General features: G+C 38.0%; 2 protein-coding genes and 1 long non-coding RNA gene across 3 annotated transcripts in view; all 3 read right to left on the bottom strand.

The window, feature by feature from the left end:
• The window catches only part of LOC138002016 (uncharacterized), a 10096-nt gene extending 8850 nt beyond the window's left edge, over positions 1 to 1246 (bottom strand). Inside the window, exons 1-2 of the mRNA XM_068848180.1 lie at positions 1242 to 1246; positions 1 to 16 (exon numbers count right to left, since the gene is read on the bottom strand). The exon at positions 1 to 16 is cut by the window's left edge and continues 70 nt beyond it. Coding sequence (XP_068704281.1) covers positions 1 to 16; positions 1242 to 1246 — 21 coding nt within the window. The remainder of the gene's footprint in view (positions 17 to 1241) is intronic.
• LOC137980584 (uncharacterized) overlaps positions 1 to 12500 on the bottom strand; it is a 131965-nt gene that overhangs the window by 52700 nt on the left and 66765 nt on the right. The window lies entirely within an intron of this gene.
• The window catches only part of LOC137980578 (uncharacterized), a 5284-nt gene continuing 2081 nt past the window's right edge, over positions 9298 to 12500 (bottom strand). The window contains exons 3-6 of the long non-coding RNA XR_011118537.1: positions 12447 to 12500; positions 11529 to 11576; positions 10997 to 11065; positions 9298 to 10514 (exon numbers count right to left, since the gene is read on the bottom strand). The exon at positions 12447 to 12500 is cut by the window's right edge and continues 45 nt beyond it. This is a non-coding gene — a long non-coding RNA (uncharacterized lncRNA). The remainder of the gene's footprint in view (positions 10515 to 10996; positions 11066 to 11528; positions 11577 to 12446) is intronic.

Raw genomic sequence — 12500 nt, 5'->3', positions numbered from 1 at the left:
GAACAGACTGGAAGTACTGCAAGAGTAACAAAATATAAGGTATGAATTAATTTTATTATCATATTTTAGTGTTAAAAGTTCAGGTTTTTGAGAAAAGGGTTGCTGCAGTTTTTATCAACACTCTCAGGTTTTGGTGGGCAGAGTGGGAGGTCTGGTAACTCCCTGTAATTTTGTATTGTAGTATATGTGGCAGTTTCTATTGTTTTTAGTCGAAATTACTGCTTCTGTTGTTTGGTCTTTCGACTTCAGTTGGGGTAGCAACCCAATCATGAGAGTTTATACCACATAACTCATTGTTTTTTTTTTTGTGTGGAGAAGTTTGCACCCATACTATTAACTTCTCACTAACTAAGCGTGATGGCCGTACTGGGGAATATTGGCCCGAGGTCATGACAATATTCTCCAATACAGTCCAGAGAAAGTGAGGTTAGTAAGTTGTTTATTATAATTATGGCATCGTTTCTTTGAGAGATCAGAGACTTCACTTCGTTAATCTTCATCTTCCATCAGCAAACTTTGAACTGTAAGCTTTTATATGTAAAATTAAATTCCGCTTGTTCTTTATATCGTCATGATGAAAAAACTAAATTCCGCCTTGTGAATCTTCATCTTCCATCAGCAAACTTTGAAATTATGGTAACCTTTTATATGTAAAACTAAATTCCGCTTGCTATACTGCTGTGATGAAAAAACTAAATTCCACTTTTTAAAAACTTTTTGTTTTGCTCAACTTGAATTGGAAACCAGGACCGTTTCTATGGTAATGGTCCGTACTGTAAAATCCCAACCGAAAAGCAGCCAATCAGAGTGATCCACATAGTCTAAGAATTCCTTGCCGTATAATAATATAGCTGACCTTACAGTTACTAATAGTGTTCAGTGTCACATTGAAAACACACTATGAATGAAAAACAGTTATTAATCTCTTACTCTATCAAACAAGCATTTTCTGTATTTCCCCAACCTGTAAACAAGAGACAAAATAGATTAGCTCTTGCAGCATTCTTCAGCATCTTCTATAAAGTTTGCTACTTGATTAAAGAAAAAAAAGAGATTTGAAATAACAAACTGAAGACAGGATTCGTGCTGGATTTTGTCTATAAAATTCCAGGAGTATTCAAGGAGTTTTCAAGAGCCAGAAATTGAGTCTTTAATAAGAGTCTTTAATAAGAGGATTTCTATGCCATACATAGTGTTTCAGTGTTTTCTTTGCTGAAAAAGCCTACCTTGATATTCCTTACCACATCCTGCAAGTGCACCATGGACATGTTAATTTTAGGTTTTAATGTTTCCATAATAGTCAATTTTGGGCTCAGATTTTTGAAATGTCTCTTTAAACTTATCATGATGCAATCTCAACAATTTTCACCCAAGCAAAAATTCAAGGAGTTTTCAAGCAGTTTTCCACAAAATCATTTTTTTCAAGGGCTTTTCAAGCGCCCTTGAAGTCCAAAATTAAATTCCAGGGCTTTTCAAAAACTTCAAGGAGTTGCACGAACCCTGTGAAGAACCTAAACTTCGGTCTCGGCATTAGATTCTGTGCAGATTTGTGTAGCAAAGGAGCTGACAAAAGCAGGGCCAAAATTCTCCATTTCGATGACACAATTTATCTATAATCTTGCAAAGGCAGTCTCCTTTTGTCAGCCACAACAAAAGGAAGATTTAAAACAGAGATGGTTTGCTTAAAAAACTTCCGCTGTCTGAAAACCCAAAAGTCTGCTTCTAGTTGACATGTCTCTCAAGCCTTGGCAAAAGCAGTCTAAGAAGGATAGTCTACTATTCCTGTTTGCTCCCTTACCTGTGTTTGTGTTGGTTGAATGTGTTGGTTTTGAAGGTTGTTGTGCCACAGCGGTAGGTGGGACGTGGTTAGGAACAGTGGCAGGTGGCTTCCTCGAGTCTTCCCAGTCCTCTTTACAGTGTGGTATTGAATTATCTTTATTCGCTATAACAGGTTTATTTGTATTATCTCCATCCTCACTTTTCCCAGCCCTTCAAGAACATGAACACTTTATTTAACCAGGGACACATTAAACACCTCAGTTCTCTAAGAGCAAGAACTTGCATAAACTCTGGCCACTCAGGGTTACTAAGATATACATACTGTCCACGCGAGTGCTCTCACCAGCACCCATTAATGTGCAATCCCTGTGATCAAAATAACAAAAAAAGGAATAATCCCAGTTTCTCACCCTTCCCCATGTTAACCCCGCCCAAAAGGATTCATATCTGGTGAACAAAGGGGAACTGGAGTTTTCATCTCTAAAATAACGTTTCTCTTTTAATCGTCATCCTTTTGGCCTTCAGGCCAAGATTACTAATGCAATAATTTATTACATCACAGCATCCAGTTAGTTTCAGCCACATGCAGGTCCAAGACCCAGTGCCTCTACACAATGTTAAATTTAACAGGACAGTGGTTAGCTCTGGCTCCAGTAAAGAAAGCAGGATAAGATGAACTTCCTGCAGAGAAGTTGAGATTAAGTGAATGCTTCCCTTGAAGGGGCAGATGTTATATCCGGGGTCCTAGGTTCGGTGCGCATGCGTAGCAGTGCTTGAAACGTCATGTCACCTGTACTCTAAAAACTGAAGTTTTTCATCTGTGGAAAAGAGTGGCAATGGGACAACAGCAGCAAACCGCATCTGGAATATTCATTTCTGTTAGCTGTCTGTTCATAATTTCACTGAAATTCCATAGAATGCCATTCTACTCTTAAACAAAGGGTAAAAAAAAATCTCCCTCAAAAGGCGCTTTATTGTTTTGTAGGATTATTGTTAATTCAGTATTAAAAACTTATGTCAAATTTAAAATAATATTAATGTGCAGGTCTTGCTAATAATGTTTCCTCAGCCAGATTGATGGCAAGCATAGTTTTACACGTATATCTGACAGAAAACATTTGAACGGGTTTTGACTATCTTTCAACAAACCGTACTAGAGATTTTCAAGTCCCAAATAACATAAATTCGGGTTCTAGAGTTATGTTCTAGAGAAGGTCTTTTCATCTCTTTCAAACCACAACCACATTACTACGTGTTTGACACTACAGTTTGTCTGTTTTTTTGCGCAAAGGACAATTCCATGCGAAACTCTTCTTTATGAACTGGCGTTCCTAGGCAACAACTCTTTTTCTGTACTTAGAATTTAGTTTCCCCCTAATAGGGTGGATTTTGTGAGGCCTTTTGTTCAAATTTTCCTCATGCGTCTGAAGTGGCACGAGATGGAGCCATCCGAGTCCCCATAGTTGTTCCACGAATTTGCAAATTCTCTGAGCCGTTACAAAGTAGACTAAACTAAGTTGCTCATGCCAAGAATCTTGTGAGGTCAGAGTCGTGTTTTCCGGAGTTAAGAAATTAATTAAGCAATAAATACGTGATCTCCGATTAGTTCAGAAAACGAAAGATTTAATTAGCAGTACAGTGGCTCGGCACGTGCGCTTTCTTCATTTTTTGTCGATTTTGTAGCCATCCTCGTTCCCTGCTAGCAGGGTTTCTTTTTTTTTGCGTTCGCTGGGTTGACGAGTACGGGAGAAGATACCTCTGCCATGGATCGAAACTCGCTCTGATCCAACCGCCGTCCACAACCTTGGAAGGCACTCTTCAAACCGCATGCCCCATGATATGTTTGCTGACTGTGACTTGAGCCCACTGTGTCCCGCGCATCCCTTTACAGTAATTCCGCTGTTGTTAAGTGAGCCCACACAACATGAAGTATGACGTAAGGATTCGGTCGCTAAGTAAGCGCCGTACATGCTCAACACAGTGACTTTCGACCCATGGCAGAGGTGTCTTTTTCCATACTCGTCAATCCAGCGAACGCAAAAGAAAAGAGACCTCTGCTAGCAGAACTATGATGTAAAGCAAACCAATTCTGAAGTCTCAGGATAAGGTGATCCTGGACGTTCTAATCGTTAAATTCTCGCTTTGAGTTTGAGGAGTGACCCTACCTATTCGGTTACCCGTCATTTTCGCTAAAGAGGCACAACTTACCTGATCCCTAGAACTGTCAAATTGCCAAAGAAATTTAAATCTCGGTTTATATGTGAATTTTTCGCTGTCGTTGCTTCCCTAATGACAGCCTTAAATCTTGCCAGCAACAAGAGGCTAAGGATCTTACATCCTTCACTTATTAACCACTTCAAGATTCTTCTACGAGCTACAAACATATATTGCATAGTCCTCCCGTCACAGAAGAAACGCAAGTTTACGCGATCTGCTCGAACGTACAAAGCTGCCCGACGGCCGTGAGCCCAGATGAACGTTGGATACAATCACCCGCGGCTCTCCCTGACCTTTCCAAAATTTGGTGATCATTTAGGGAAGAAAAATACACTTTCTCCTGTATAAATTAAGAACGACTCATTGTTATGATTTAATATCCGCATTTTGCCCATTCGTTTGTGGTTTTTTGTCTGAATAATAAAAGAGGCAAAAGATTTCTGTCCAAAATAATATTACTTAATCAAAACACGCACTTGCAAGATATCGTTCTAGCCACTCAAACGTAAAACTACCTCTCAACGCGTTTTTAAGTCAGTTTGCTCCGATCTGTGTAGAACTGGGTGCATTGTTTTTCAAGGGAAAGAGCCCAACACTTCTAAAAAATAAGCTCATCTCAACTGCTGTTGGAAGAGGAAACAACCAAGCGGCCACCGTTTTGGGGTAAAGATGTGTCCAGGCTAATATAACTTCATATCAGGGTAAAAATATATTCATGGTTTCTAACTGGTAGACTAATTAACTCCAGCAAAGTTTGTGGTTCATGACACACAAGTAAAGATTAGACGCATCAGGTGTAAAAAACTCCGCTTCCATACATAAGAGGTGTGAACTCTACGAGGTCGGTGTTTAAAAACGGCCTGGGGCATATTTGGGCATTTACGATAAGCGTTGAATAAGGCATCTACCTATATCGATATATCGCTCATCTCACATCATAGGCGGCCCAGACGTTGTTTGTGATTCACATACGTGACAGTATTGCGTTACGTTTTCAGCCATTTAAGAGAATGTATGAAACGGTTCGAAAATCGCTCTAAATTCAACTTGTAGTAAAGGATTTAAATAAAAGAAACTTACTTTAGTCTGCTCTTGTGTTATTTTGAAGTCTTTGTGGCAGCTGAGGCGTTCTAAAGTCGTTCTAAAGCCATTTTGACGATTTAAACTTTTCCAGGTTTGCTTGCCATTAAAGTGGAAAGCATTGCATGACTCACTGAGGGACTATTGGGCAAACGCTTTACGGGATTGGCTTTCTTTGCAGAAGTGGTTCCAGCATTTGTTTAAACAGGGGATTATAAGTTTAGATGGAAGGCTAGGGGTCTTGGCTGTAGACGCATTTACAATTGTAGCTTTTCAGAAAAAAAATCATACGGTGGGTTTTAAAGAATGAATTTTTCTGCTTTTTTATTCCAGAGAAGTTAAAAGACACTGGAAGTACAGTTTGTCGCTTTTCCACACACCGATTCAATAAAGCAACTTTGCAAGTTCTTAACACTAAGGAGGGGGATGCAACCCACGCAACCCTCCCTCCTGGGTCCTCCTTTGTTTTGCGCGGTTTATGTTTAATCGCAAAGCTTGGAATGTGAGGCCTTGTAAACAAACTCTTACAACAAGACAACTTTTGCTCTGCAATTTACTTTAATCAAAGCAAGGACAAACGTTGTAAATTACAATTTTAAAAGAAAGGGAAGAAATGAGTCGTTCCTTGGCGTTGAGGATGACAAAAGTCACATCCAAAAGCACAAGGTCACCATACTAATCAGAACTTACCAGATACCTTCCGCGCGTATTTTCAAGTGAACTTAATTAAGCGACGCTTACCAATATAAACTGAACACGTCAACTCATCTTCGATGGAAACTGCTTTTACAACTTGAAAAACTAACGCTATGGTTACACGGATCCAATTATGAGAAAGCTTATGATAGAGACACACCTGCAAGTTACCGGAAATTATAAGTAAAATTATGCTAATTCCTCGCAGCTAAGCATGGTATAAATCAAATGTTCAAGACTAGATTATTGGTTTTGAAGTTATCCACCAGAGTAAAACAGAATAAACATCTTGCACTACTGATCTTCATCCAAACAGCTATGCAAATTCGTCCTCTAAGCTTCTTGTATACTGAAGGATAAATGACGAAGTAAGGCTCAATTTTCTTAGGAAATGTTTTCGACGGTGAATAAATTCAAAATCAAAAATTAAGGAAAACGAAAAATAATAATAACCACAACAAAACTGAGTTATGCGCCAACTCTGAGCGTGTCATCGCCAAACATAACTGACCGCTTCTCTGAGTCTCGCAATAAGCAGGGCCCAAGGAATTGTTCCTCGATTACCGCAAGAAACAGCGCTTGGAGGCGATCTATCTACAAAATAATAAACCTTTGCACTCTATCACTCTGCAGTGAGACGACAACGAAACAATTTCTAACTAAGTAACAGTGACAAGAAGTACAATTGTTTAGGACGGGGGCAAGGAAAGGATTATGAATTTCCTAGCAGTCGGACATAGCACAATTAAAGTAAAACAAAATACAGTTTTGCTTCAGAGCAGTGTTGATCAGAAGAAGATGCCGTCGAATGACATTTCTTTCCTTCAAAATCTCGCATGACGTAACTACATACCAATGCATGAAGCGTTAGAAACTTAACGCCTAAAACGCAATACACTGCAACAACGTGAAAAATTAGATATAGAAACAGGTGAGTCACTCATGTCTTGTGTGTTAATCAATGAGCAAACGAAAACCAGCGGTCAAAATTGAAGTTCTCCAACGGGGGACTACCAAAAGTAATAACTAACACGTGGGAAACTGTGAGAGTTGATTCCGGCCAAAAGGGAGAAATCATAAACAATATATGAATAACGTTAACGTGAGATCTTGCAAGCGAGAACTGATACCAAGGGCGCCTTTTGTATCGAAAACTTTCATCTGTAATGCTGCGCGCAGTCGAAGTTAGAGACACGGATTGTCACATCTTTGTTCGTGATTGAGCAGTTAATTGTAATGTACTACACCGTATGTGAAAAGTAAAGACTACCCTTGCTCAGTATCAGTGCTGACTTGGTCCACAATAAACAACTCTACTAAGAAAAGGAAGGGACTTGCCGAGATAGAAGTATTCTCCTGAACTGAAAACTGTACTTGAAGTTATGTGGGGGTGTGCCACTTCGCACACATGGTTTCTTGGGCTTTTGGTGTTGTTAAATTTAAAGAGAACCTACATACTTAGACAAATTCGATTTTACTCTGTTAAGACAGTTTAAATTCGCCTTTACCAGAAAAATAGGAAATAAAGTGAGTTTGATTCCCCAAAGATTGGATATCAGAACGACCAATATTTGCTTTTTAATTTCTCTCAGGCCGCCATTTTAACTTCAAGACGTCACCCGGTTGCTGCTTTGGGCTAGAGACAAAAAGAGCGCATGACAATAGCAAGTACCGTATGACGACGTAAAATCCAAAATGGCGGCGCGAGGAAAATTTCAAAACAAACACAAACGATTTTAAACTACAGTTTTTTCCTGATTGATAACATTTTTTATATCCAACATTTTAGTGTAGTGTTTTGTGGGAGTGGAGGTTCCTTGGCTATGGTTTAGTATGTCTTATGTGCTGGTTGAAAAGAGCTCGAGAGTACTGGTGAAAGTCGTTGCCGTTTTGGCACAGAAAGAAAAAAAAAATTGTAAGGTCTTATCAAACTGGGCACCAAAACCCTTGTCAGTAATCTGGCCTGTGAACAAGAAGTTAAATTTGAAACGAGTTTGCAAAAGAAGGGAAAAGCAGTATTTATTAATATTCTAGCATTGGAAATCACACTTACTTGAGACCGTCTTCGGCCGAAAAACCCGATGTTTGCCAGAGTGGCTGGAAATAAGGTAGAGACTATAGTGCTGAGTACATCTTAAACTATACTAACGAAAACTGGATCATTATGAGTATGTGGGCTAAGTCCCCTATGAAAAATTAATAAAAAGAATTATCCAAAAAGCACCTTATATAAATCATGGCCACAAATTATGTAAAGTTTTGTAAGCCCCCTTTAAGAAACCTTAAAATTGCCACTTTTAAGACGCCTTAAAATTGCCACTTTTAAGACGTCTTTAAGTTGCCACTTTTATAAGACCTTAAATTTGCCACTTTTAACACACCTTAATGTTGCCACTTTTAAGACGCCTTAAAGTTGCTACTTTTAAGAGACCTTAAAATTGCCACTTTTAACACACCTTAAAGTTGCCACTTTTAAGACGCCTTAAAGTTGCCACTTTTAAGAGACCTTAAATTTGCCACTTTTAACACACCTTAAAGTTGCCACTTTTAAGACGCCTTCAAGTTGCCACTTTTAAGAGACCTTAAATTTGCCACTTTTAACACACCTTTAAATTGCCACTTTTAAGAGACCTTAAATTTGCCACTTTTAAGACGCCTTAAAGTTGCCACTTTTAAGAAACCTTAAAATTGCCACTTTTAAGACCGTAAAATTGCCACTTTTAAGACGCCTTTAAGTTGCCACTTTTAAGAGACCTGAAAATTGCCACTTTTAAGACACCTTAAAATTGCCACTTTTAAGAGACATTAAAAATGCCACTTTGAAGAGAAGACCTTAAAATTGATACTTTTAAGATAACTTAAATTTGCCACTTTTAAGAAACCTCAAAATTGTGCCTTTTAAGAGGCCTTAAAATTGCCATTTTTAAGAGACCTTCAAATTGCGTTGTTTAAGACGTTAAGACGCCTCAAAGTTGCCACTTTTTGGAACCCTGAAAGTTGCGACTTTTGAGACGCCTTTAAATTTCCACTTTAAGAGACCTTAAAACTGGCACTCATTCAGCTCTTTTAAGAGAGAAAACTATAATCTCCACTTTACCGATTACGCCTTTTATAACTGCAACTGTATCTCATGTTGTCTCGTTTAATAGTGTTGCTCGTTTGATAGTTCTTTCTCAAACTCATTAATAATTCATAAGCCAAAAACAAAAGAAATCACTACCGTGAGGGAAGTTTGGATATGCGGTCTTAATAAGCATATAATTTCGCCAACTTTGATCCCAAATATCTCTTAAAATACTGATTCCTTTGAGAAGCAATATCAAACACTCGAAAGCGTGTTTCATCAGATATCCAACCACCTCGAAATCGGTTAAAAAACTCGGCCTTCGGCCTCGTTTTTCAATTCGCTTCTCGGTGTTTGGATATCCGATGAAACACTCCTTCTCGTGTTTGATATATTACATCTCTAACTGGATGCCTCTCACCCCAAGAAAATAATGTCCACACAATCAATTTTTCATAATATTTTGCTTTAATGTTGTTTTAATGACAATTCTACTTGAGGATATGCGCAGCTATGATTCTTGACAGTAAAAAATGTGGTTCAAGGTCAACAAAATGTAGTTCTAGTTAGCGGGGAATTCAAGTTATCCGAGTTCGAGCTAACCGAGTTAAAACTACTGAAAAAAGGGGTCAAATCCAGAGGAAATGGGACTTACTTCGAGTTCGCGGGGGAGTTCGTGTTATCCGAGTACGAGTTACAGGGGTTCTAATGTATACGTACTAACACGCACTCTTTGCAGGTGGCTTCCAGGCCCTACTCATAACTTAACTCGAACGGTGCCCTTGATATGTCCAATCTTAATCATCCAAGTGTCAAATACATTTGCATTAACACAGTTTTCATTCCCTACTGGAATTCTATCGATACCGGTACCCATGCTCTAAACAGGTGAAAAATTGGTTAAAAGAGAATGAAATGAAAAATAACCAAATAGACTGAACTGGAGTACAATTATAAGCTCGAATGAAGGGATAGTTTCTAAAGAAACTGTGGTGCTGCGTCGGTGGGGAAGTAGTATACAAAAATTTGGTTACATCAACGGAGTTGATAATGTAAATTGGCCACCGTACAGAGATTCTAAAAGCTCTTAGAATCTCTGTACGGTGGCCAATTTACATTATCAACTCCGTTGATGTAACCAAATTTTTGTATACAATTATAAGCTCGTTTACCAAAAGTGAGACTTGCTCGTGTACACCTTAAAACAAAGAATCAGCGAATTGATGGAAACTGTATCTCAAACCTATCATACGCATCTTAAGTTACATCTTTATAAGGGGAAATCGTGTAAGTTTCTTGTTCTATCTTTCTTTAACTCTCATGCCCAGTTCCTCACTTGATTAAAACATCGGTTATTACGATTGGTACGTGTTAATCACTTACTGTTATTACAGATAATTAATTAGCCGATATCAAAAATACCATATTACTCTTTGTTTGTCCCTCCAAAATTTTGCATAAGCATTGTTTCCAGTTTCTCTTGGGACCATTGTAAGTCCCAAGAGAAAATACAAACAATGCTTATGCAAAATTTTGGAGGGACAAACAAAGAGTAATATGGTATTTTTGATATTGGCTAATAAATTAATATTAATGTTACTTAATCAGTGTTATTATTGTTGCTTTTTGACTGGCACTGAGCAGGGCTGTAGTCCCTGTTGCTGCCTGGGAATGTAACCTGGAAAACAAAAAGTAATTTTAATTAATAATGATCTGCACCCCAAATGTGGGAATAATTGGTATTTAAATACAATGATTAATAATAATAGTAGGTATGGGTCATCAAATGGTGACTGGTGAAATTAGAAAATAATTTCACGTGCGTTTTGTCCAAAATCAAATAATTTCCCAAGCCTTTTGTCTATACTTTTTAAAATCACTTTCTTACATCAAAAGCATTTCTTCTACTAAAATTACAGAAGCTAGCTTGAAGATATTTGTGGCAGCATTTTGATATATGGCCCTGTGCCCAGCTGCTACGAATGATCCCATTATAATATTTACTTAGAGAGACATCTACTTATATTTTTTATTTTTTTACCAAGTCAAATACAAGGCACCGAAAATCACCGGCTTCTGTGTCTATATGTGAAGCCTGTCTTGAGGTTACGGCCGATGTGGTCACCCACGTTAAATTACAAACCTACACGAAAGACATACCGTGCCACTATCCTCCAAAGTGCTGTTGCCATCAAATGGATTGTGTCTTGGCCTTTTGGAAGGTTCACCCTTAAATAATATTAAGTTATCTCCAATTTAAAGTTAATCCTTAGAATTAATTGCCCTAGCTGTATCACTGCCTATACTTTCTTGAACTCTTTCTCAGAGAGGTTGGTGTCCTACATGTAGGTATGCCTAATTTTATCGTAAGAAACCTTCTCTTTTAACGAAAATTATGTCAGAGAAAAATTTATCCGGAGAAAAGCACTTTATGATCACAAATGCGTGTCCCCACGTCTGATTACGCACCAGGAGAATATTTGAAGTGACAGCCAAGTACACAAATTATGTTAACAGTCAGAATTCATAATAGAAACATATAGTGTATTATTCTCATTGGAAGATGATACCCATGTTGTGACTTGCAACAAGAATTGAACAGAGAGAAAAACAGTTTGTGTATTAGCCACTTAAATTAAATGGAGTGTATCGCCAGTAGTCAGCTTCCAATGATACTATTGTAGTACATTACCATATAAAGTATTAACAAAAACTTCTGTGTCACCACTAAGAGACGTGCCTAAAAACAGACAAAAAGTAAAATAATTAAGATACTGGAGAGTTGTTTCCTACCTGATTAAGTCAGTTACATTAAAGAGTCAACGACAAAATAATATGTGAAATTGATCATATATGAACTGTGGGTATGAAATCAAGTGAAGCTGCGTTCTTCGCAGTTATGAATGCAATTTTTGCAATTGCGTAAATAAGCCTGAAAAATTCAGGACTAACCGACTTCAACGGTGTTTGAACCAGTGACCTTGCTATACCCGTGCGACGCTATCACTAACTGACCTATGAAGCCACTGACATTGGGAGCTGGTCATTGGTGGGATGAAATGATATATGAAATTGATCATATATGAAGTGTGAATATGGAATCAAGTGAAGCTGTGATCTTCGTAGTTATGAATGCTGTTAAAGTCCTGAATTTTTCAGGCTTCTTTACGCAATATGACAGCTTCACTTGAAAAAATTAAAGAGGACTGGACGTAATCTAGAAGAAAGGTAATACGGTGTAGCTATCGATAGTTCTTGTGCTCTGACTTACTGTGATGCACAGTATGTTCTTATTTTTTTAACATTCTGTACAGTAGCAACTATCACGACATCTCTCCGAACAACACCACAGAGACATTATCCAAAACATTATCCTATGTTGTCCTTCAGAAAAACAGATAAAGCTTCAGGGCTTGATAAAGAAGGCTTAGTGACTTGTTTCCGAAAGAAACATATCTATAACGTTTAATTTAGTTCATGCAAGTTGGGGCTTATTTCATTGGTTGGGGAACTGCTAAAACATTTTGACTGGATAATAATGGGATAATTTTTCCATCATTGTATGGGGATGATTAAGGATCAGAAGTTATTTTATCTGATTTGATCATACCAGGCAGTGTGTGTGTGGCCTGGTTGCCAGACTTTGATGAACGCTTTGGCGTTG

This window comes from Montipora foliosa, chromosome 1 (assembly GCF_036669935.1).
Source record: "Montipora foliosa isolate CH-2021 chromosome 1, ASM3666993v2, whole genome shotgun sequence".
NCBI classification, from domain to species: domain Eukaryota; kingdom Metazoa; phylum Cnidaria; class Anthozoa; order Scleractinia; family Acroporidae; genus Montipora; species Montipora foliosa.
This window is presented reverse-complemented; position numbering and strand designations above follow the sequence as displayed.